Source organism: Phoca vitulina, unplaced genomic scaffold (assembly GCF_004348235.1).
Source record: "Phoca vitulina isolate PV1807 unplaced genomic scaffold, GSC_HSeal_1.0 scaffold5, whole genome shotgun sequence".
Lineage (NCBI taxonomy): Eukaryota > Metazoa > Chordata > Mammalia > Carnivora > Phocidae > Phoca > Phoca vitulina.
The window spans coordinates 31,265,513-31,288,792 of NW_022589708.1; the positions used below are offsets into that span (position 1 = coordinate 31,265,513).

Sequence of the window (23,280 nt, forward strand, 5' to 3'; positions counted from 1 at the left end):
CTTAAAATTAAGAAATAAATACCTAGACTCACTCACTCCTTGGTGGGGGCATATAAAGCCAGCAAATAAATAACAACCCTTTCTACCCAGCACAATCTAGAGTGAAGCAAAGATAATAGGAACTGCCATATTTGTTAGAAGAGGGGAAGAAGGAAGAGGAGAAGTGGAAGGAAAGGAATACAGGGAGGTGGGGAAAAGGAGGAGAAAGTGGTAGTGTTAGGAACAGTAGTCATCTCATCCAGATGTGGTTTCCTTACCTTAGTCAGAGCTTGTCCTAAAAGATTCTCAAAGGCTTTCAAATTAAGATAGGGTCCATTATAGTACGGGTTACTTTGTGCTTTTCTTCCCAACCAGTACAGTGTTATCAAAACCTTGAAAAATTCCACAAAAACAACATCAGTCTATTTAGTAACTAACTGCAAGTCCGAATGCAGGTGAGCACTCTAGACAGAAGATAACATATCTATCTAAGTTGAAAAGTAGAGTTTCTTTTACATTATGTGAAGGAGAAGGGTCATTAAAAATGTTAATTATTCTTAGATTTCTGTCTCTGAGCACATTCTCAGACCAAAAGCTCAGATCTCAACAGGGATTTGTATACTCTGCTGGTACATGTAAAGGAAAACATTTATGAAGGAAGCAAATTAAACTTTTAAAGCAATCAATTTTTCCAACAAACTTACAGACTGAACCCTTAAAATCAGTAATTCTCAGCTTCCTTAATAGGGTTCTCTTGTATTTTTCTTTCAAATAAAGCTGTCCCACTTTTAGAAATTCTTCTAACGTGCAGAATGTTAGGCATGTTAAGTCTGCATTGAGCAATTACCCAGCGTTCTTAAACATTCAGTGTTTTTCTTTAAAGTCTGATCTGGTGGTTTGATGTACTCTTCTAAAGGACTTGAAGCACGTTCACTTGTCTTTCCCACCTTACATATAAGAAGCCACCCCCCCCCCCCAGATTTCACCTCCCCTCTTATACCCTGGCATCAGAGAATATATAGTTTAACCTTATTTAAACATACATTGAGCCCCTGAATGGTTGGCTACTGACAATAATTCCATTAGAAAAAGGATTCACAGTATATCAGATATTTTTAGATCCCACTGCCTTATTACAGAACATGTAAGTAAAAACCCAATAATGTTCCCTTAAATATAGCTTACATTTTTCACTCTCCTATCAGTCTCTTCTTGCCTGTAAAGAAAAAAGAAAATGCCTATTAAGTAATACCTATGAGCCTTAAATTATTAAGTAGAAAAATCTCATTTCTATTCTAACGTTCTATGAATATTAATACCACCTGGACATTCAAAAACCTCAGACTGCATATTATCCATCAGAATTTTTCCATATTCAATGATTTCATGAAATAGAATGGTCCATTTTCTATAAAAAGCAAGTCTCTTTTTCTCATTTTTTTTATTACAGTCTGATTTTTTTTAATTCACTATTTGCATTTTTTGTATTTTCATTTTAAACAGTGTTTAAACCCACTCAAAAATGGGGCAGGTCAGTGTGCTTCATGGCACAAAAATCAAGAAAAAACAAAAACCTTAAAGAGCAGGGGGAAGTTTTGCATGGAGTTTTCTTTTCCATCATCCATGGGTTTTTCACCCAAGTTCCTCCGAGCAAAACGCTCAGAGATCAAGGTCCTGCAGATACTGAGAACTACAGTTTTAAAAATGGCCACGAATCTCTGCCTGAAGAGATTTCACTCTGTCATAAGAATCATGAGTTTTCCCCCCTTACCTGTGAAAGGGCATGATATTTGTGGGAGAAGTTAAAAGGAGGCAGATGTCACCACAGTGTTGAAGAAGCAACATCAGTTATTTAACAAGGGGTCACCCTAAACTAATGTGCTTCCTGTCATCAGACACACTGAAGCAAGATCGTTGCTAATTCAGAGACTGGAGAAACCAGAACCAGGTGACCTCTAAGGTGGCTTTCTAGCTTAAAAGTCTGTAAGTGGTATATTTTCCAGATAAAATGTATATATATATATGTCATGTGTACATAGGAGAGACATAAAATACATATCTAACATATAAGACCTGTATACAGAAAGGAAAAAGGGGAGAGAATGAGCACACAAACATTTAACTTAACTTTCAAAGAATCAGTGGGATGGCTACGGCCATTTCTTTCTATAAAACAAGCATGAAGGGAAATGGACCTTAGAACAACATGTACCTCCTACCTACCCCAAAAGAGGACAAAAATAAAATCCACAAGTTCTCACACTAGTGTGGAAATGTAAATTGGTGCAACGACTTTAACTTTTAATCCATTTGGTAATAACTATAAAAGCTGAGTATATGTGTATTCTAGAACCCAGGAATTCCAAACCCAGGTATATACCCAATAGAAATGCTTACGTATATTCACCAAAAGTCATATATGAGAAGGATTATGGAAGCACCTTTCGTAATAGAATAATCTGGCGGCTGCACATATGTCTTTAACAACAGAATGGATAAATTACGGAATACCAACAATGAAATATTATATGGCCACAAGAATGAGCAATCCATAACTGCATGTAGCCATATGACTCAGTCTAGCAACGAGAAGCAAAAGCAGTCAAACACAAGCAGTACAGATTGTCATTTTCATTCACAGGAAGTACAAAAACAAAGATATGATGCTAAAAGAGTGGTTACCCTTGTGGGGAAGGATGGTGGAAGGATTAGAAAAAGGAGGGGGACACTGATATTTCTCTTTATTTTGATCTGGAAGCTGGCTATCCAAGTGTGTTCTGTCTCTGAAGTCTTTGAATTGTACACATAATGTGTATCCTTTTATATACGTATATTATACTTCAAAAAAGTAAATTAAAAGAATAAACTGTACAGCCTAAGTGCTCAAATCATAGCTTATCTCCTAAGTAAAAGGAAATCACCTTATAAAAATCAACATTTAATTTTGGAAGTAGTTAATGGAGGGTGATTATTAAAAACTGACCATAAAAAATAACACACAGGGTTGTAAAATAGCTTCTTTTTAGAAGAATGATCAACACACACACCACAGAAATTAAATTAGCCAAAGCACAAAAGAACCATTAATACTCAATGCAGCAAAGGACAGACTGCTGAAAATTGCCATTCCACTGAAAGTGGGATGATTTGAGTGGAATGTTATCATAAGCACACTGAGGGCAAAAGAACAAGAGTGCTCTTGAACCCCTGACCTCCCTTCCACATCCCTCCATAAAGGTTTCTATTCCAACACACTCCTTTGCCATTTACTTTTTATTACGATAAAGCAATCACTATAAATACAAGGTATGGTCTATTCTGTAATAAACACAATAAGCAGTAACTTTGGCACTGTAACCTTTCACATACTTTACATTCCCTTCTAAGTATGAGCATTTATGATGTGTTCTTGAACACAGTGATACGTAGGCCAGCCAAATTAGTATCCTATCACTGAAATGCAGTGCCAGGAATTCAAGTAGTAAATGATTTGCTAGAGTCAATAGAGGCCACTCTCTGACACATAAATACATCTCACTGGATGAAGTCAGTAACCATGTGGCTTCTTTGCCTTCTGTGGCCACTGGGCCCAACCCAAAGCCTTTTAAATAGAACAGGCTTGAGGGGAAGCTCATGTTAACACCGACTTTCCATGAGCCAACCAAGTTACTGCCCAACACAACAGAACCAAAAATAAGGCCGCCCAATCTACAAAGTTGGCTAATCCCTCCATAAACATTTCAAGAGTGAACAAGCTATAAGGCCATGTTTAAGAGCATGGGCTTCAGGTCAGATCTGGATCCTGCTAACTATGTTCATCTGAGCAGTTTGACTCTCAAAAACTTCCGTTTCCTTCTGATGAAACTGGGGACAATGCTCCCCAGTTTAGTAGATTAGGAGAAAATGTCCACAGGCACTTAGCAGAATCCCTAGCCTCATGGTAAGTACTCATCAAGAAGCAGTCATCGCTAGACTAGAAGCGATGTGAGGGTAGGGCCCACTTATTCACCATGCTGCACACAAATGCTTCCTTGTGAAGCCATGCCGGACCCAAATATTTAAAATTGCAAGCAGCCTGTCTGACACTCCCTATCTCTCATCTCTGCTTTATTTTTGTACTTCTAACCATCTACTTCATGTATTCATCATGACTCTCCTCCACCAGAATCCAAAAGGATTTTTGTGGTTTTGTTTATTGCCATATCCCAGGTGTCTTAAGACAGGTCTACCACCTGGCAACCACATAATATTTTACTAACAATGCCTAGCACAGTGCATGGTACACAGATGCACTTAAATATTGACTGAATATATTTATTTAGCTTACAGAAATGTAAGTTAGCAAGAGAAAGCCTAAAATGATAAAAGCTCAGGAGATTCCTAATAAATATTCATGATCTCAAACAACAGTTAAATTGCACTAGCTTGCTTAAAACCTATCCAATTGACTCAAATTGTATTGATACCCATAATGGGGCTTCTTTCTTAAAATACTATCTTTAAAATTGCAACAAAAGGGAATTCTTTACAATTGTACATCAATAAGTCAAAAAAAGGCAGAGGTTCAAAAACAAAAAGACCAACTTCAGAGTGCTAAGTACAAAGATGAAGTGCTAGTCTCTGCAATGAAAAGCTTCCCAGCAGAGCTTGGAAAGACAAAAGCCAAAGAATCTAAACCTTCCTTGAAACCCAAATTCACATAAAAAGGGATAGAGATGAAACATTAATAGTTTCAAAAAATTACTCCATTGTATATATTGCCAGCCTTCTCATACATTAATTTTTGAACACTGCATTTAATATTCAAAAAAATCACAAGTATAACATAGATATAATCTTCCACTGTTAATGAAATAGCTTTGGTAATTTCTTCACAACCTGACAAAGGGCCAGAAAACATATTCCCATCACAGACCTCGGAACCTTCTGCCAGAGGTCAGGAAGAAAAGAGGCACAAACTCTCAAGTGAGCCCATCAGCGAACACATTCATCTGTAACTACCTTATCCTAATAGCTTCTGGTATATTTCTAACCAGGAAGCTCGAGGTCTGATTCCTCCTTTCTTTATCTGAAGCTATTTTAAAATACTAGTGCGTATCATCAATCAAGAGGACCACCTTTAAGCAAAGGGAAGTAAAATCCACATGGATGTTCTAGCTCTCTTCCACAGATCCCCATGCCAGGTTCTTCCATGAAGAGCCAGCTTCGCTAAGGGGGCAGGCTCTGGGGTCCCACCTCTGGGGGCAAGTTCTGGCTCCACTTTGACTAGCCCTGAGAACTCGGTCATGTATTGAAGTCTCATACTCTCACCTAGGAACAACGTACCAGTCTTGCTGGGCTTACATGAGAAATTTAAGAAGCGCTTAACTGAAGCAGATGTGTCAAGGAGATACTTCAAAACTATCCTCCAATTATCCATCTCAACCAAACAGTGTGGGGGAAGAGAAATGGCCAGAGGACAGTCCAGTTTCACCACACATAATGTCTTTCCCTGGAGGAGACATTTCTGTGAAGCACAATCTAAGACACTCTCATGTTATGTTTTCTTTGCCCTCTTGCCATGGAAAGCTTTGAACAAGAAAATATTTCTAGAATAAGGTCAAAGAGCAAGGCAAACTGCTGTGGTATTACTATCACTGGCCAAACAGCTATACTGGCATCAAGCCAGCCCTCCTCATCCGTCCTCTTTCTAACAGAAACTGCCTTGGCCAACCCTCAAATTGTCCAAATGCTCAAAATCACAGGAAAAAAAAAAAAAAAAAAGTGCCTACATGGCCAAAATCTATCTCCCTAATATCTGATAGCATAGTTTGGGAACAAAGGATGAGATTATAATTTTATTATAGCTTGGGGCAGCCAGCTGTGTTCTAGGACTTCATCAAAAGTATTTCCAAATACCTTCTGTTTATCCGAAGAGTTAACCCCGGCCCACATGCATGGGCCCGCCCACCACAGGCTTTCCCATCATCTCTTCTGGTAGACTGCAGAGCACTGGAGCATGCCTGACTCATGGTTGTATCTCTGGAGTCAGCCACAGGCCTGAACTCAATGCATTTATGTAGAAGTTACTTAAAGCCACTCACAGAGCCAGTCCAGCAGATATAGGACCAAGAGACGGAGAGGATTTTTCACCAAATCAGGTAAAATTTCATAGTTTTAAACACCTATCCTATTAAACACCTATTCTCTATGTTCCTCTCCCATATCTCGATACACCTTTTCTTCAAGGTACCAGCTCCCTCATTTGCAACAGTGAAAGGTCCAATCTCCTCATGCTCTGCCACAATATCATAGTCCCCAAAGAACTGAACATTCCATGCTCCAAAATCATCTTTCCTCCCCAAATCCCGGCCCCCATCCTCTCCAAGCCTTCACCAATTGGTAAAGATAAAATACAGTTGTCTCACTGAATCATCAAGGAAACATGATTAAAAATTCATGCTGGAATGTCTTATAGAGTGGCATTATTTTTGCCTCAGGTACGGGGGCGGGGGGGGGGGGCGGGTGGGGAGAGACTTCCCGCATCCTAATAGGAAAGATGAGAAGTGTGGTCTCACCTGCCACTCCCTCAAGTTTTGCTGGCTAATAAGGAATCTGGAATTCTATATGGGGCTCAAGTATAGCTTCCTACCCCACCCATCTCTTCCCTGCCACACATACTCATCCTTCTTTTGGCCCCTAATCCTACAGCCCTATAGTCCTCCTTTCTTGGCCCAGAATAAGCTTCCACCTTTGTTCCTCAGAACAACTGCAACTCACTGGGTGATTTTGTCCCCAGGCATCCACTTCCTGAGGCAACTTCCCAGAATGAGTAAGACGGGGATTCCTGCTAGGGACCCAACCCTTCTAGAGTTAGTCTGGCCCTGCCCTGCCTGGCACCAGCTGATCTGGATGTTGCCTCTTCAGAAACCGGGCTGATGTTATAGAAACTGGACTCACAAGATAATTGGTTGCTCTCCAAGCCACTAAGTAATCTCTGCCCTCCAGTTGTTGCTTATGAAGTCTGGCCACCTGTTCACAACTTTAAAAATATTTCAAGAAATGAGGCCCTGAGCCATGGTTTCATAAGGGGTCACAAGTAGAAGTGTGCGGACAGCATCTGCTTTCAATCTGTCAGAGATTTTGGGGGGGAAGCACATTTGTGGCAGTGAGAGACAGCGGACACAATTCACAGCAGATGTCCTTCTCAGGACAGCAGCGGCATCATTTTTATATACGCAACAAGATGGTCGCCTCTACACGGGAGCAAAGAGGGAACTCTGAGCAACCCTAAGGAGTACTAAGTGAAATTTTCAGAAACATAACAAACAAATAAATTCTAACACTACTGTTTGAGGAAATGGCTTGTTTTTATTCCAAATGCACAGTCAAAGAAGCAATTCAGGAATAGATCAAATAATGCTCCTTTTTTCTATTAACAGCAGCTCGATTTTTCTATTAATGGAAGCTCATGCACTGCATTATTTAATATAGAGCAAATACCACCACCATTCTCTAATGACTGCGTCAAGCAGGCGGAAAGCACCTGTGAGTAACAAGTTCAAGATGAATTCTTAAAATACCGCACTTATTCTTTTCTTCTCTCCAAGTAAGCTGCATTTAAAAAAAAATGAAATTCTTCCTTTCCTCCCACCTTCATCCCTAAAAATGAAACTGCATTCCAGTGGACAATCTTCCAGCAATGGTAGACACATGTGACTCATAGTTTTCATCTCCCATAGTTGCAAAATGCAGTTCTACCTGAATGTAGACACTGTAAAAATGACTCTTGGGAAAACAGCATGAAACCTGGAGGTAATTAGTGAGCACAAAGAGATAAACTCGTGATTTCTGAACTTACCTATGTGAGAAAAAACTCTTGGAAATTCAACAGTCTTTGCCCTAGCAACGTAAAATGCTTTTTCCAAACATAACAATCAAGTAAGTACTTCTTGTTAAAAATAATTTATTAAATTTCACACCCTCCCACATGCTACTAAGAAAGGAAGAAAACCGCATGCATCCGAAGACACTGAGAGCGCTTCAAAAATGACACTGAAGCTGAAAGGTGGGCTTTCTCCCTAACTCTCAAAACCGCAGATTCTTTGTAATTCTCTTCTACTTTATGGACTGTTTGCTATCACATACAACTGATTTCACACTGGAGCCTCACACATGTATATTCCCTGTTAGACTACAACCTAAAAACAGGCAATTCTCAATGTGGGACTGAGTACCCATCGTGACCAGACAAAGTAGAAATGGGAAGTAATTGGTAATTAGGCACAGAAGTAAGATGTTCAAGCTAGGAATCTAGGTTGGAGATATAATCTGGGGAACTGTCAGCACAGAGATGAAATGTAAGGTCATAATGCTAAAATAATATCACCTAGAAAATAAGGGTAGATGAGAAGAGGTCTAGGGGCTGAGTTCTGGAAAACCCAACACATAAGGGTTAAGAAGTAGAGGAGAAACCGGCAAAGCAGACAGAGGCCCATCCCGTGTGATGGGGAGAGTACATGCCAGGGGTAAGGGAAGAAGGGAGAGGAGACAAAAGGATCAAAAAATGCTGTTGAGAGAAGAGCTGAGGAATCGCTGGGAAAAGAATGAATTTTCAACAAAAATCTTGTCAAAACCACTGACGTCCTAAAGATACAATTTAGGAGAATACTGAACTACGTATCTCAGGTGTCCTTCCAGATGCTCAAACCCATGCTCAACGTCAATATGAAAATCAACTATAAGCATAAATCTTCTAGTATCATGATAGTGGAATGTGCTAGGTGAGGTACTTTCAAAGTCAGTGTCTCTCAAACTGTGTACCATTATACATGAGAAGATGGCCACATTTTAACAGGATTTAAGGTGGAAAATTTTTTGTAAAGTGTTGTGTATTCTCAAGTATACACAAAAGCAAATTAAAGTTCTGAGATGTCTGCAACAATCCATTTTACTTAAAGTTTGAAAAATTTTTTCATATTTTTTGGCACAACTGTTATTAAATCTTAAGAGACACTGGTATTATGAAGTATTTTGCAATTGTGTTCTGCTTTAAGCTCACTTTATGCTTAATTATATAATGTATATTAAAATAATTGCCTTTATTAAGCACTTTATATTAATCATTGTATTGATTATTATACATTATCTCCTTTAATCCCCAGAAGCATCTAATGATTACTAAGTAGGAAATTGGACTCCAAAAGCTTAAAATTTCCCAGTCATATAACTTTTAGACTTGATGTGATCTATACTTTCCATAAACTAAAATCCATAGACTAAGACCATGTTTTAGTATTAGTGCATTCACACTTTCCACCATCATATATTTTTAAAATAATTTACTTCTTTCTTATGAAAAAATAATTGTCTCTATATTATACTGAAATAGGTCTCTCAATATTCTCTCAAAGTGTTGGCTCAAAACCTATCTATGGCAAAAACTATATCCTGTGTAAATCTGTCTCCCAGAGACAAGGTCAGAAGCTCCCCATTACCATCTTTTCGGCAAAAGTTTAGCTATGTGTTCCACTATCTTGAACACATAACCCATTATGGGATTCCACACATGGAAAACTGCCAGAGCACTTGATAGAAGACTTCTAAGTAAATGAAATATATCACAATAATTCTCAGACTGAGAGAACTGCAAAGTATAGATTTCCTGTACTTCACCTCTGCTAAGCCTTTATGAGTATAGTTTCTGTAAAACAAGTACTCATCAACTATAAATAAATAAGATTATAAATTAAGCACAAATAAGATGAAATGGGAAAATCTTTTGGTTTCCTGAAGGCACATTTTCTTATATTAAAGAAAAAAGCTATATCTTTATATATTTGTGATATATAAATATATATATATAATACCTTTAAATTTGTGAAAATTTATACACACACACACATATATACTTATTTTAGAGAGAAAGAGAGAGCAAGTGGGCGGAGGGACAGAGGGAGAGAGGGACAGAGAGAGAGAAGGAAGCAGACTCCCCGATGAGCATGGATCCCAACTCAGTGGACTCAATCTCACCACCCTGAGATCATGACCTGAGGTGCCCCAACTGAGATATATTTAAAGTGCCTAGCATGTAAAAATTTATTTCCTTTCTGATACACATGAACATTCCTGGCAGTAAAGCATAAGAGCATATACATTATTAGTAAGCTATCATACTGCTAATTCCTCAGCTGTAATTTACACTAAATGTGCTATGTGTGCATATAGTACAATTCCATGTTGTCAATATAATACATACTAAACTATTTATTCATCCTACACATTCAAAAGTCCCCATATTGCTTAGAAGTAAATTATTCTCCCTTGCCTCTAACTAATACTTGTTTCAAAATTTTAATTTCCACTATGGAAAAATTAGTAGTGTTTCCCATTCAAAAAAATCCCTAGCCCAATTTTATCATTTTAGTCCTAAATTTTGCCTGTTTTAGATAAGCCTCTCTTTATCTAATGTTTACTGGAGCAATTCCAAGGTAGAAAAAAAAAAAACACCTTAATTTTTCCACAATTTTATTTAATCCAAAGGTTCATGGAGGCAATATAAATTTAGAGTAGGGAGGGTTTCTCAACCTTGGCAGCATTAACATTTTGAACTGGATAGTTCCTCATTGTGGGGGAATTGTACTGTGCATTGTAGGGTGTCAAACAGCATTCCTGGCCTTATCCACTGGATACCAGCAGCACTCCACTCACACTTGCCATGACAATCAAAACCGTCTCCAGATATTGCCAAATGTCCCCTGGGGGGCAAAATCGCCCATGGTTGAGTGAGAACCACTGTTTTAGAGGATCTAAGAATTTAACTCCTCTCAAATAAAGCACACTCAAGGTTCCCATGAGCTGAAAATTAGTGGAAAACGTCATTTAATGACTGCAATCTAGAAAAAGATATCAAATGTGTGAGCAAAGGAAACAGCCAAGCAATGACTAAACACCTGAGAAGTTCATGAAAAACTTACTATTAGATCCAAGGGCAAGACCTTACTCAGTGCCTGCATCGTAACAGACACTCAGCAAATATATACCAAATGCTCAAAGAATTACAACTTAGTATAAGCTAGGAGTCGGAGTTCTCATTACCCTGGAAAAATGCATTCAAGCTTGCTTATCCTTCACATTTCAAGTGGTAAGAAATAATGCATCAGGGGGCGCCTGGGTGGCTCAGTTGTTAAGGGTCTGCCTTTGGCTCAGGTCATGATCCCAGGGTCCTGGAATTGAGCCCCACATTGGGACTTCCTGCTTGGCAGGAAGCCTGCTTCTCCCTCTCCACTCCCCCTGCTTGTGTTCCCTCTCTCGCTATGTCTCTCTGTCAAATAAATAAATAAAATCTTAAAAAAAAAAAAAGAAAGAATGCATCAGATCTTCATTTTCACTATCACAGTCACATTAAAATGTGTCCTATAAAGTCTGACCAACTTAGATGGCCCTCCAATTAAACCTTATTTAAGCCAATATCTAATAATATATGAGGTCCCATTTTTCATGCAATCCAGAATAGCTAGGTACATTCTTTAAAATACATCTGTAGGGGCGCCTGGGTGGCTCAGTCGTTAAGCGTCTGCTTTCGGCTCAGGTCATGATCCCAGGGTCCTGGGATTGAGCCTCACATCGGGCTCCCTGCTCGACCAGGAGCCTGCTTCTCCCTCTCCCACTCCCCCTGCTTGTGATCCCTCTCTAGCTGTCTCTCTCTCTCTCTCTGTCAAATAAATAAAATCTTAAAAAAATAATAAAATACATCTGTATATAAAATATATTGTATACTGATATTTCATAATGTACTATTATAGATTTTCCTAATTTAAACACAAATATTCCATCTCTAATTCTTTATTTTCTGTTCACAGTATTGATAATTTGAGTACTATCATAGACTGAATAACAAACATCCCCTTCTCCCAAATGTTCACATCCTAATCCCTGAAATCTGCAAATATTACCTTACATGGCAAAAAAGGATTTTGCAGGTGATTAAGTTAAGGATTTTGAGACGAGGAGATATCCTGGATTATCGAGTTGGGCCCTAAAGGTTATCACAAGTGTCCTGATGAGAGAGAGGAAGAGGAAAGCTTGACTACTAGAGGAGAAGGGGATGGGACCACAGAGGCAGAGATTGGAATGATGCAGCCAGCAGCCAAGGAATGCCTTCTGCCTCTAAAAGTCAAAGAGGCAAAGAATGGATTCTCCCTCTAGAGCCTCAAGAAGGAACTTGAACTGCTGACACCTTGATTTTAGTCTCTGAAGACTCATTTTAGACATGTGACCTCCAGAACCATGAAAGAATATATTTGTGTTGCTTTAAGTCACTAAACAGCGGTCACAGGACACTAACACATGTCCTACATCAGCATTGCTCTATGCATTTCATAGGCAGCTTAGATTTCCCTTCAACATAGCTCTATAGTCAGTGCTATCCCCATTTTCCAGATAAGGGACCAAAGCTTATTGAGATTAAGTGACTTTCTAGAAGTTTTCCTACATAGCTATAATTCAAGCCCAAATCTATCTCACCTAAAAGCCAACTCAAAGCAATAGGAGTATCATTTGGCTAAAAAAAAAAAAAAAAAAAAAAGGCACCTACTCCTATTGTCCATTTTAACCTTCATCCACAGCAACCACGGCCGACAGTGCTGTCTGCACATAACTTGTGTCAACGAAACTCCATTCACAGCTGAACTGTCACTACATTCATATGAAAATCCACAAAGACATCTGTCCCACAGCAAAATTACAAATACATAAGTATTAGAGGTGACATTAGAAAAAGGAATAAGATAATGGGGAATTTCTCTTTCTTCATTAATATATCTTTCAAATTTCCCAAGACGAATAAAACCAAAACCAATCTACCTCCTGAGTAGAAATAAATGAAGTCTGAGGAACTGACTGTCCAAAAAAATTGTTTTTTTTTAGAAGATTTTATTTATTTATTTTACAGAGAGAAACAGCATGAGCAGGAGGGGGAGAGAGAGAGAGGCAGACTCCATACTGAGCATGGAGCCCAATGTAGGGCTCGATCCCAGGACCCTGAGATCCTGACCTGAGCTTAAACCAAGAGTCGGACACTTAACCCACTGTGCCACCCAGGCGCCTCCTAAAAAATGATTTTTAATTTAATATTTTATGGTTTATCTTTCTTGCAATTTGTATAAAGCTATCTGTCTTTTATTAGAAAGCCAACATCGTGCATTATTTAAAACTTTTCCATTTACATATACCACCTGTGACAGATTTTCCATTTCCTATTTAGCCTTCCACATAACACTTGAAATTTCAGAATATTATCAAGGTATCACCAATCACCCTATATAAACCACTGAGAAAGAATGGACATGCTTCAAAGGAATAACATAACTGGCTTTCAAATTCAGATTAATATAACTCTGCCTTTCAATTAACTTTCAAGATCAATATACATTCAATCCAATATCCTTCAGACTACTTGGCATTTATCGCAATCAACTTCAATTTTCCCATTTTATCTGCAAATACCTTTTTGAAATTTCTGAGACTAAAGAACCTAATGAGCTCTTTCTTTTTCCCCCTCCACACCTTCATCATATTTAGTCCAAACCAAATTCAACTAGTACTTCCCAGACTAGTTTTCTCAGACAACTTTTCTCAGATGTGCCCTTCACATTCCCACTAGCATTACCCCAGCTCAGAATGTAAAATTTAATAAGTTCTTCTCCAATGCATGTATCATCTAATCCGCAATCCTGTTCATTCTTCCATGTTTGTCCCACCTGGCGAAGGGCTAAGTTTCAGAGCCAGAAAGCTAAGCCCTAATTAACTCAAACAACTTCCTCTCCTTCAAACTCACTTCCCTACCAACCAAATCCTATCAATTCTAGCTCCTAAACATCTCTTGTATTCATCTCTTGCTTCTCAGACCTATTTCCTGTCCTCAGTCTTTCCCCCACACCTCCCCCTCCTCCTTTATGGAGGTAACTGAAGAACCTTCCTAAAACGGAATGCTCTCTATATGTCCTTCCTTAACATCCTTATTTTTTATGGTTTTTTTCCCTTGAGTAAAATCCAAATGTGGCATTTGCACTCATGCTCTGGCCACTTTTAGTCACCTCATCTCTTGACCTGCTCCAGCACAAACCCAACATTCTTTCCATGAAACATCCTTAGAATTCTCTCCCATCTCTACATGGGAGACAATAGGTTTTCTCTTTCTAGAAGTCTCCTGACTATTCTCCCTTTCTTTTGAGCTACTTATTCTCTCAGATTAAGCTCACATTTCAATTGCCTCTGAAGACTTCCTATATTCTCCTAGAGGCCTCTCCCATGTGATCCCATGTATACCCAATGCAGACTGCTTTTAGAACATTCCATTATACTATGATGTACCATGGACGTCTCCCCTGCGGTCTCTTCCACTAGACTGTGAATGCCGTGAATTCAGAGATAGAATGCAATTTAGCTCTGGTTCAGTATTTAAAACAGACACTTCAGCTTCTCTCTAAAAACCTATCCAAGTACCCAGAATCATTTTTAAGGGGACATTTGACTATGTCATTTACTCCCTCTCATCCCCATTAAAATAAAGGGCTCCCTGGCTTTAATCTTGAACTTAATTTTAATTACATGCCCCATTTCCATCTTTCAGCCATTTCCTGTTGTATCCCATCCTATACTCTGACTTCGGTCAAGAAAGTCAGGACCTGTTAATTCTTGCTGAAGAGCCAAATATGCCATTCCTTCGGCCTAAAATGCCCAGAACCTGTCACATATTTAATTCTTAAATGTCGATTTCCAGTAAAGTCCCACAGGACAATGCCATTACCCGAAAACACCACCACTCTGGAGACCCAATAGCTCATATAGGTATGAACTATTGGGTATACGGAAAATAGCTCCATGAATATGAAGCCATACCATTATTCATCCACTTGCGTACATTACTAATGTTAATATACTTAAGTACTTGTATCACCACCTCCAAAGGAACTCTGAGGACTAATCTTTTTCTTGTTATAAACATTATTCATATAATAGGGGTTTTGTTAAGTATATAAACAAGTAAATATATTCTTAAGATAACAATTTCACATACCTTCTCTTTGGAGTAGTTCTCATTGGTTTATTCCCTACAACAGAAGTTCTCAAACCATGGTCTCCAGACCAGCAGCATCCACAGTACCTTAGAACTTGTTGGAAATAAAAAAAAAATCTCAAGTCCTACTCCATACCTATGGAATCAGCAACCGGGGTTGGGGTCCAGTAAGGTGGCTTACTGAGCCCTCCAAGTGATCCTGATGCGTGCTAATGATTGAGAGCCACTGCCCTATAAATATACAAAACTGAAAACAACATCTTTAACTGAAACTACAGCTTCAACTAGTTTAGTGACTTCTCTGAAAAAGGAAGTTAAAATGAAACATAATTCCTCTAGACTCACCCAACTAGAATTTAGAACAAAAAGCACAGAGAAACTCAAAATTAAGCGAAAAGCCTGGGACTCCTGCCAATGATTTTCAAGTGTGCACTGAATAAACCTCACATGCTTCACTGTGCTTAGGCATGCTTAAGAGGGCACCATAAAAATGCACTTGACTTGTTGCTGTCACAGCACACTGAGTTGGCTCTCAGGAGGTCTTGGTCCAGGGATCTAAAGGACAGGGAAAGTCATTGAGTTTATTACTTAACACTCCATAAGCACCAACACTCCCAGGGATCCAGAAGAGAACACTTAAGCATAAAAACACGCTTCGGGTCCACAGAACAGAATGTTTCAAGAAGCAAGAAGCATAGAAGTGATTTTCTGAAAAGTCAACACCTTCCGGTTTTAAAGGAATACTGCTCAGGAGATTCTAGCGAGTTACTTTTGTTGCATTCATCTTATAGTTTCCTCATAGCATGCATACCTGTTTTACATCTGCAAAGAGTAATTGGTTAAAAAAAAACATACATGCAGTCTAGACATATTTTCCTATTGCCTAATCTCTAATTTGTTTACCCCAGTTAAGGAAGTCTGAATTAAATAATGCTGGAATAATTCATCTGAATGTGGTAAAAGATTAAATGAGCATGAATCTGAGGCCACCTTATTAGAAAATCCTACACAAAAAGTTACAATATCAAAGTAGTTTCTGTAAAAATAGTCATGAGTAAATAGTGTTATAAAGGCATCAGATTTAAAACACGAAAACAGAATTCGTTGAAAAGAGGTGCAAAATACGGATAAAGGAAAATATATGGTAGCTACATCAAAAAATTAAATTGCCATTGGTAAACTTCCTTCTTTACATGGTAAAATGTGAAACAATGTGAACATTCTGGTCGCTGACTCAAGCAGGTAGTTTCCTTTGAAACTTCATTCTAGGGGCACCTGGGTGGCTCAGTCGTTAAGCGTCTGCCTTTGGCTCGGGTCATGATCCCAGGGTCCTGGGATCGAGCCCTGCGTGGAGCTCCCTGCTCCGCGGGAAGCCTGCTTCTCCCTCTCCCCCTTCCCCTGCTTGTATTCCCTCTCTCACTGTGTCTCTCTCTGTCAAATAAATAAATAAAATCTTTAAAAAAAAAAAAAAGAAAGAAACTTCGTTCTAGCTCTTATTTTATTCAGTTCACTAAATGTAAAAGAGAGTAATAAATTAAAATGTAGATTAAGTGCCAATATGAACAGCCAGTCATTGAAACAAATAAGGTTAACACCACGTAAAATGAAATACTACCCTTGTTCAAGTCCTTGCTCTGGTTAAGCAGGGATTGAGGTCCAGTGGAAATAACTACACCCAAACCAGGAGGTGGGACTGAAGTCAGAACACCTGTCTTACCTCACTGGGTGGCCCCTTGCAAAAGCCACCTGACTTCTTCTGAGCTACTTTATCCTCTGTGGAAGAAGGACATCAAATGAGATTCTCTTTAGTACCTTCCAGCTCTGAAAGTCTGAGTTTTGCCTCTTACAAAGGAATACTCATTAAAAGCACTTCTGAAATTAACAATTCTCACTGCAAATTTAAAATTGATATGAAAGACAACATAGAGACTTACTGGTCTGGCTAGAGGGCCCTTCTGGTAAGTCCAAATCAGACAATGAACACTTGTCAACTGTATGACATGACGAAGCATTCCAAACCAATATAAATAGATGTCCTCATATATTACTTTGATTGTAATTGTGGGATAACATGCTCCAGATCTGAAGGCTGACACCTTTGAATATTTATCTCCTTGAAAATCTACCGTAATTTTTATATCTTATGAAATTAAAAATGCCTTTGAAATCACAATCAAAGTAACTGATAATTAGTAAGTTATCAAAGTCATTCCAGAAAAGCAATCTTTTCACATAAAAATAAGCTTTCAAATGACGTACCCCCAAATTTCTTAAAGTTTCAATAGATCATAAGAAAAAGATCACACAGGGGCGCCTGGGTGGCTCAGTCGGTTAAGCGACTGCCTACGGCTCAGGTCATGATCTCAGGGTCCTGGGATCGAGCCCCGCATGGGCTCTCTGTTCAGCGGGAGGCCTGCTTCTCTCTCTCCCACTCCCCCTGCTTGTGTTCCCTCTCTCACTGTGTCTCTCTCTGTCAAATAAATAAATAAAATCTTAAAAAAAAAAGAAAAAAAAGAAAAAGATCACACACCAGACTGTCAAATTATTTACGTAGGAGTGGAGGAGGAGAAAGAGAATCATGACCAATATATTTGGGAGTAGGGGCTGAATATTTAAAAGTTCAAAAGTATACCTAAGATAGGTCCTTCCTGATTCCATAATTCTCATTTCATGAATGAATTTATTTACAAACAAGACTTTAGACCCTTAGACAAGATGATTTACTACTAACTTCTTGGTAAAATAATGCTCTTCCTATTTCTATATTTTAATACAACTGTCACTAGAATTAGGAGGACAAAGTATCTACTTACAAGTAAGTCTTTAAAGAAATAGTAAAAATACTTATTCCTAATAATACACTAGATTAAAACAAGAGTAAATTACTAATGGGCTATTCGACGGTTTTAGGTACTTTACATTTAGGATGCAGAAACGAACATTTTTGCTTTCATCTTCTTCTTTCTAAGAACACTGTTGAATATTATCAGTTAAAATGAAACCTGTGTTTACAACTGTTGTCATGGCAATCCGAATATCCAAGGGATATCGAGTGATCGTGAGATATTCCTACATCTATAGCCTTCCATCCCTTAAGATTTAGATTTAGTTGGCTTAGAGTTCTTAGTTTACTCTAAATACCAATTTAAAAAAACTTTTTGTATATAAGGGCAAGAGTATTTAGAGTTCCTTCCTCTCCCATTATAGTATGTTGCATAGAGTCTGTAGGAATATCTCCTGGGTCATACCATTCTCTCCAAGCCAAACCACTCTAGTCCTCTACTACACCTCTCCATGTGGCCACACATGCCAAGGTCTGTCTCCTAGAAGGGTTTCTCCCTCCCCTTTCTCCTCGTACAGACAGATGCCTTAACTTTCCTTTCTCACTTATTCTTCCAAGGATAAAATCAAATTGCTTAGTTCATTTAAGAAATGTATCCTTTCAATCCTTTCTTAAGACTCAGCCACACTATTAACCACAAAGCATTTCTGACCTGCATCTTTATTAAGAAACTATAGGGAATCAAAGACTGAGGATTTAAACTAAGGTGAGCATACAAAATTAATAATACTATGAGACTGAATAATATTCCATTGTAGGTATTACACCACATTTTCTTTATCCACTCACCCATCAATAGACATTGGGGGTTGTTTCCATATTTTGGCTCTTGTGAATAATGCTGCAATGAACTTGGGAGTATAGTTAGCTCTTTAAGATCCTGATTTCAGTTCTTTGGGATAAATACCCAGAAGTGGAAATCCTGCCATGTTCAACAACATGGATGAAACTGGAGGACACTATACTAAGTGAAATAAGCCAGTCACAAAAGGACAAACACTGCATGAATCCATCTATATGAGGTATCTAAAAAAGTCAAACTCATCGAAACAGATAGTGTAATGGTAGTTGCCACAGAATGGGGGAGGGGGAAATGGTGTATTGCTGTACGGCGTACTGCTATACAATTTCGGTTATGTAAGATAAATAAGTTCTGGAGATCTGGTGTAAAAACATTGTGCCTGTAGTTAACACTGTATTGTGCACTGAAAAATTAGGCAAGAGGGTAGATCTCATGCTAAGTATTCGTACCACAATAAAGAATACTGCCATGAGAAAATCCATAAATTAAGCCTTATCTAAGAGTCAAAACAGAGCAGCAACTCAGTGGTACTTTCTCTCAGCACCTTGGGTCTATCCCCTCCTCTCACATTTCATGCAAGTGGGTAAGATCCATCTCTAAGTATTCTTTGTGCCCCCAGTGTTCACACTCCTACCTACTCTATCACTCACCAAGTGTTTTTAATTCCGCCTAGCTCTAGAGATACTACAGTAGTATTTACAAGTAAAAAAATGAAAGAAAAATGTTGTCATGTAGATTGTACAAACCATGAGAGTCCAGAGAACAAAGAGCAGTCCAAGATTTTACCATAAAAAAGTACCAATAGTAATTAATAATTAGATACCTAACATAAAGTATTTACTGTATGTCAGGCATCTAAATTCTTTACCCGTAATAACTCATTTAATCCTCACAATGGTCCCTATGCAGCAAGTATTAGTGTTTTCCCCCGTTTAACAAGTAAAGAAATCAAAGGACAAAGAGGTAGGGGAACTGGCCAATGCCCACATAGGCCATATTCGCCGAACTGGGACCGGTAAATATCTGGCTTCTTCTCCTAGTGAGGGAGGGCTTCATGGATGAAGCAAGATAGAGCCTGGACTCCAAGAGTGACTGTCTAGGGGAAGCAAAAGAGAGGAAGCTGGCCTAACTGACAAAGCTTGTGTGAAAGGGAAAAAAATGCAGGTGGATAACCAAAAAGTGATCAGAAGGCAGAATGCCTTGAAAGTCTGTGGGTGTGCTTGGTAGTGACATGGTAGACTAGCAGCCACGGTGGGTTCATAAGTGAATGCACAGTTTAAGTTTACACACAAGATGTGAGGAGAGCAATGGACAATACCAAATCCATAAGCATAATCCATACCATAAGCATCTAATCATCTGATCAGAGATAGCCAGCAGCTCACCAAGTTGGGAGTACAGGTCAGGTGCTGACAAGGAAAGGACTCATGTATACACACAAATGGACCCCAACTTTTAGAAATTAGTGTGCCTTTCTGCTTTTAAAAAAAATTTTTAGGGGCGCCTGGGTGGCTCAGTCATTAACTCAGGTTATGATCCCAGGGGTCCTGGGATCGAGCCCTGCATTGGGCTCCCTGCTCCGCGGGAAGCCTGCTTCTCCCTCTCCCACTCCCCCTGCTTGTGTTACCTCTCTCGCTGTGTCTCGCTCTGTCAAATAAAAAATAAAATCTTTAAAAAAATTTTTTTTATTCGAGGTCAGTTGACACAAAGGTATTACAGTAGTTTCAGGCGTACTGCTTTCTGATTCTTAAAGCACACTAAAGCTTCAATTCAGTGAACTTTTCTTAAGAGATAATTATACCAAAAATTATTTATGATACTGTTCAAATAAAACATTAATTCCAGTTTTATTAGTGCTTTTAAATCTATTGCATGTAAAATTTTATCTCAACATATGCTTAAAATAGTGTATCCAAAAGAACCTTCCAGACATGCCCTCTTTGTTTTTCTCATAGTCTTATCACCATCTCACATTATCTTATTCATTATCTGCCCTCTCTATGAGAATATATGCCTAAGAATGGCAAGGCCTTGTCCTTTTCACCATGAAACTGAATCCCCAATAGCTCGAACAGTGCTGGGCACATAGTAGGGGCTCAATAAATGTTTGTTGAACTCATCCATTCATCCATACATACATTTATTATACACTGAATCAAATACCCTGGTGGCACACATGCCTTAAAATATTTTTGTATTTTTTTGTTTTTCAAACTTGATAGATAGAAGTGGAAGTAGGTTTTTTTTGTTTTGTTTTGTTTTTTGTTTTTTTTAAAGATTTTATTTATTTATTTGACAGAGAGACAGCGAGAGAGGGAACACAAGCAGGGGGAGTAGGAGAGGAAGAAGCAGGCTTCCCACCGAGCAGGGAGCCCAATGCGGGGCTCGATCCCAGGACCCTGGGATTACGACCTGAGCCAAAGGCAGACGCTTATCGACTGAGCCACCCAGGCACCCCTGGAAGTAGTTTTTGATTATAAAATTTCAGGCTAAATCAGATATCTTTTTGTCAACTTCGTAGGCTTGTTTTTAGTGCTGTTGTTTGGGAGGAGGGTTTCCAAGGAGTGGGAACGGGAAGATAAATACATTTGGTTGTATGAATTTAAATGCAATGTGCCTGAAAGGATTCTGCTGGGAGTTGTACGTATTCTTTTTTGAATGGTCGTGTGTGGGAAATACAGAGTTTGGATTTAAAAGAGGAGGACTGGAAAGAAAAGCAAGCAAACAACAATTTTCTCTCATTGTGTAGGAGAGTCCACAGAGTAAATGAGTAGGGTTGGGTACGGCTGACACTGGCCCCCACAAACAGTGATATTCACAAAGTAAGGACCCCAAGGCCAGGACAGACAGTGATGTTAGATTCTCTAAACCAATCTGAATATCCAGCTGGGTCAAGAGGACAAGCCCACGATGCTTCTCTGGAAGGCATGACACACCCACTGCCAGTTTTTCCGAAGCAAAGTAATTCCCAGGATAAGGAATGAGGCCTCACATTTCCAGAAGGTGCTACAGAAAACAAAGTTGAACTTTAACAAAACAAGGGAATTTTTATTTGAGTTTAAACGAAGGAAAGAATGGTTAAAGCTACAGTTACCCAGAGCATACGCAGCACAGGTAGAAAGTGAGGTAATATAATAGGTCAATGGAATAGGGGAGTCAGAAACAGATGCACTTGCATAGATGATTGGGGGGGTGGGCAGAGAAGAAAAGGAAGAGGAGTCCTTAGCCAGCTACACTTGCTCTCCACCCTCACTTCCTCAGAGCTGGGCTATTCCCCTACAAATGACTGTTTGCTCTTCACAGAGGACTTTCAAATCGACATAGCCAGCCATAATTTCTGAACATTACCCTGACAACTCCATTTCCGTGTGGATGCTCTACTGTCCTGTCCAATGCAATGTGTTGAAACTTCACTTCCATCTTCCATTCCTGTTTCTGCTAGTGGTTGCACAAGCTCAAGAGCGGATTCTTCTAGCTCCTTCATACTAATCAACCCCCATCTTGTCTTACTTGAAACATCTTTGGCATTTCAAATTTACATTTTCACGGCTTTCAGCAGTTGTCATCCTTATCCAAACACCCATCCTTATCAAACCATCCAACAATTTCCTAACCCCTCTCCAAGCCTCCAGCCTAGTGCTCAATCTACTTCATGCACTATTTCATTACCCCATCCTTCTCAATCTCTGCTTTTAACACTGGAACCTTCGGGGTCGCGTGGGTGGCTCAGTTGGGTAAGCGTCTGCCTTCGGCTCAGGTCATGATCCCGGGGTCCTGGGATCGAGCCCTGCATCGGGCTCCCTGCTCAGCTGGGAGCCTGCTTCTCCCTCACCCTCTGCCTAGGCTCCCCCTGCTTGTGCTTTGTCTCTGTCAAATAAATAAATAAAATCTTAAAAAAAAAAAATTTGGAATCTTACGCTCAAAAGCTTTTGGAAATAATCCCATTACCTAGGAGATAACACTTAAACTCTCTAGCCAGGATACTCAAGATACCACTCAAACTGGGCCCAACTCATCCTTCATCCTGCCTCCAAGCTGCTGGCCTGGAAATGCATTCCTTGTACTTCCCACTCTCTGCTTCCCAAAAAATGAGCGACTCAGAAGTAGAGATCTTGTTTAACTTTACTCATTGTTTTACATTCCAAAGGCTCTGAAAAATGTTTGATTAGAACTCTGTACCAATGTCCCAATCTCCCTGCATCCCTCCCCCTCTCACTCAAATCCCGCTCATCTTTTCAATCCACACTCAAGCCTTACATCTCCCCCAGCACTCCGTGAAACCTTCACTCCAGTGTGTGACCACCAGCATTTGATGCTGAAATCCTTATCACTCAAAGTGTGGTCCTCATTGTCATGACCTGACAGCTTGCTAGAGATATAGAATCCCAGCCTTGCCTGGACCTAATGAGTCAGAATCTGCATTTGAACCAGATCCTAAGGTGTTTTATACACACACCAAAGTTTGAGAAGCACTTATTTACACCACTCTACCTCTAAAAAAGTCTGGGTAATTTCTTACCCACAGGATCTAAAAATTACAAATTCTTCTGTATATCCAAAACTTCCTCCCTACCAACCAACTTCACGGAGGTCATATCT

At 39.2% G+C, this 23,280-nt stretch overlaps 1 protein-coding gene across 6 annotated transcripts in view; it reads right to left on the bottom strand.

The window, feature by feature from the left end:
- The window catches only part of LMO7 (LIM domain 7), a 197,782-nt gene that overhangs the window by 58,092 nt on the left and 116,410 nt on the right, over nucleotides 1-23,280 (bottom strand). For all 6 annotated transcript variants that reach the window (XM_032402836.1, XM_032402833.1, XM_032402839.1 and 3 more), the window contains 2 exons: nucleotides 1,165-1,195; nucleotides 258-371 (listed from right to left, as the gene is read on the bottom strand). In XM_032402836.1, the coding sequence (XP_032258727.1) occupies nucleotides 258-371; nucleotides 1,165-1,195 (145 nt within the window). The remainder of the gene's footprint in view (nucleotides 1-257; nucleotides 372-1,164; nucleotides 1,196-23,280) is intronic.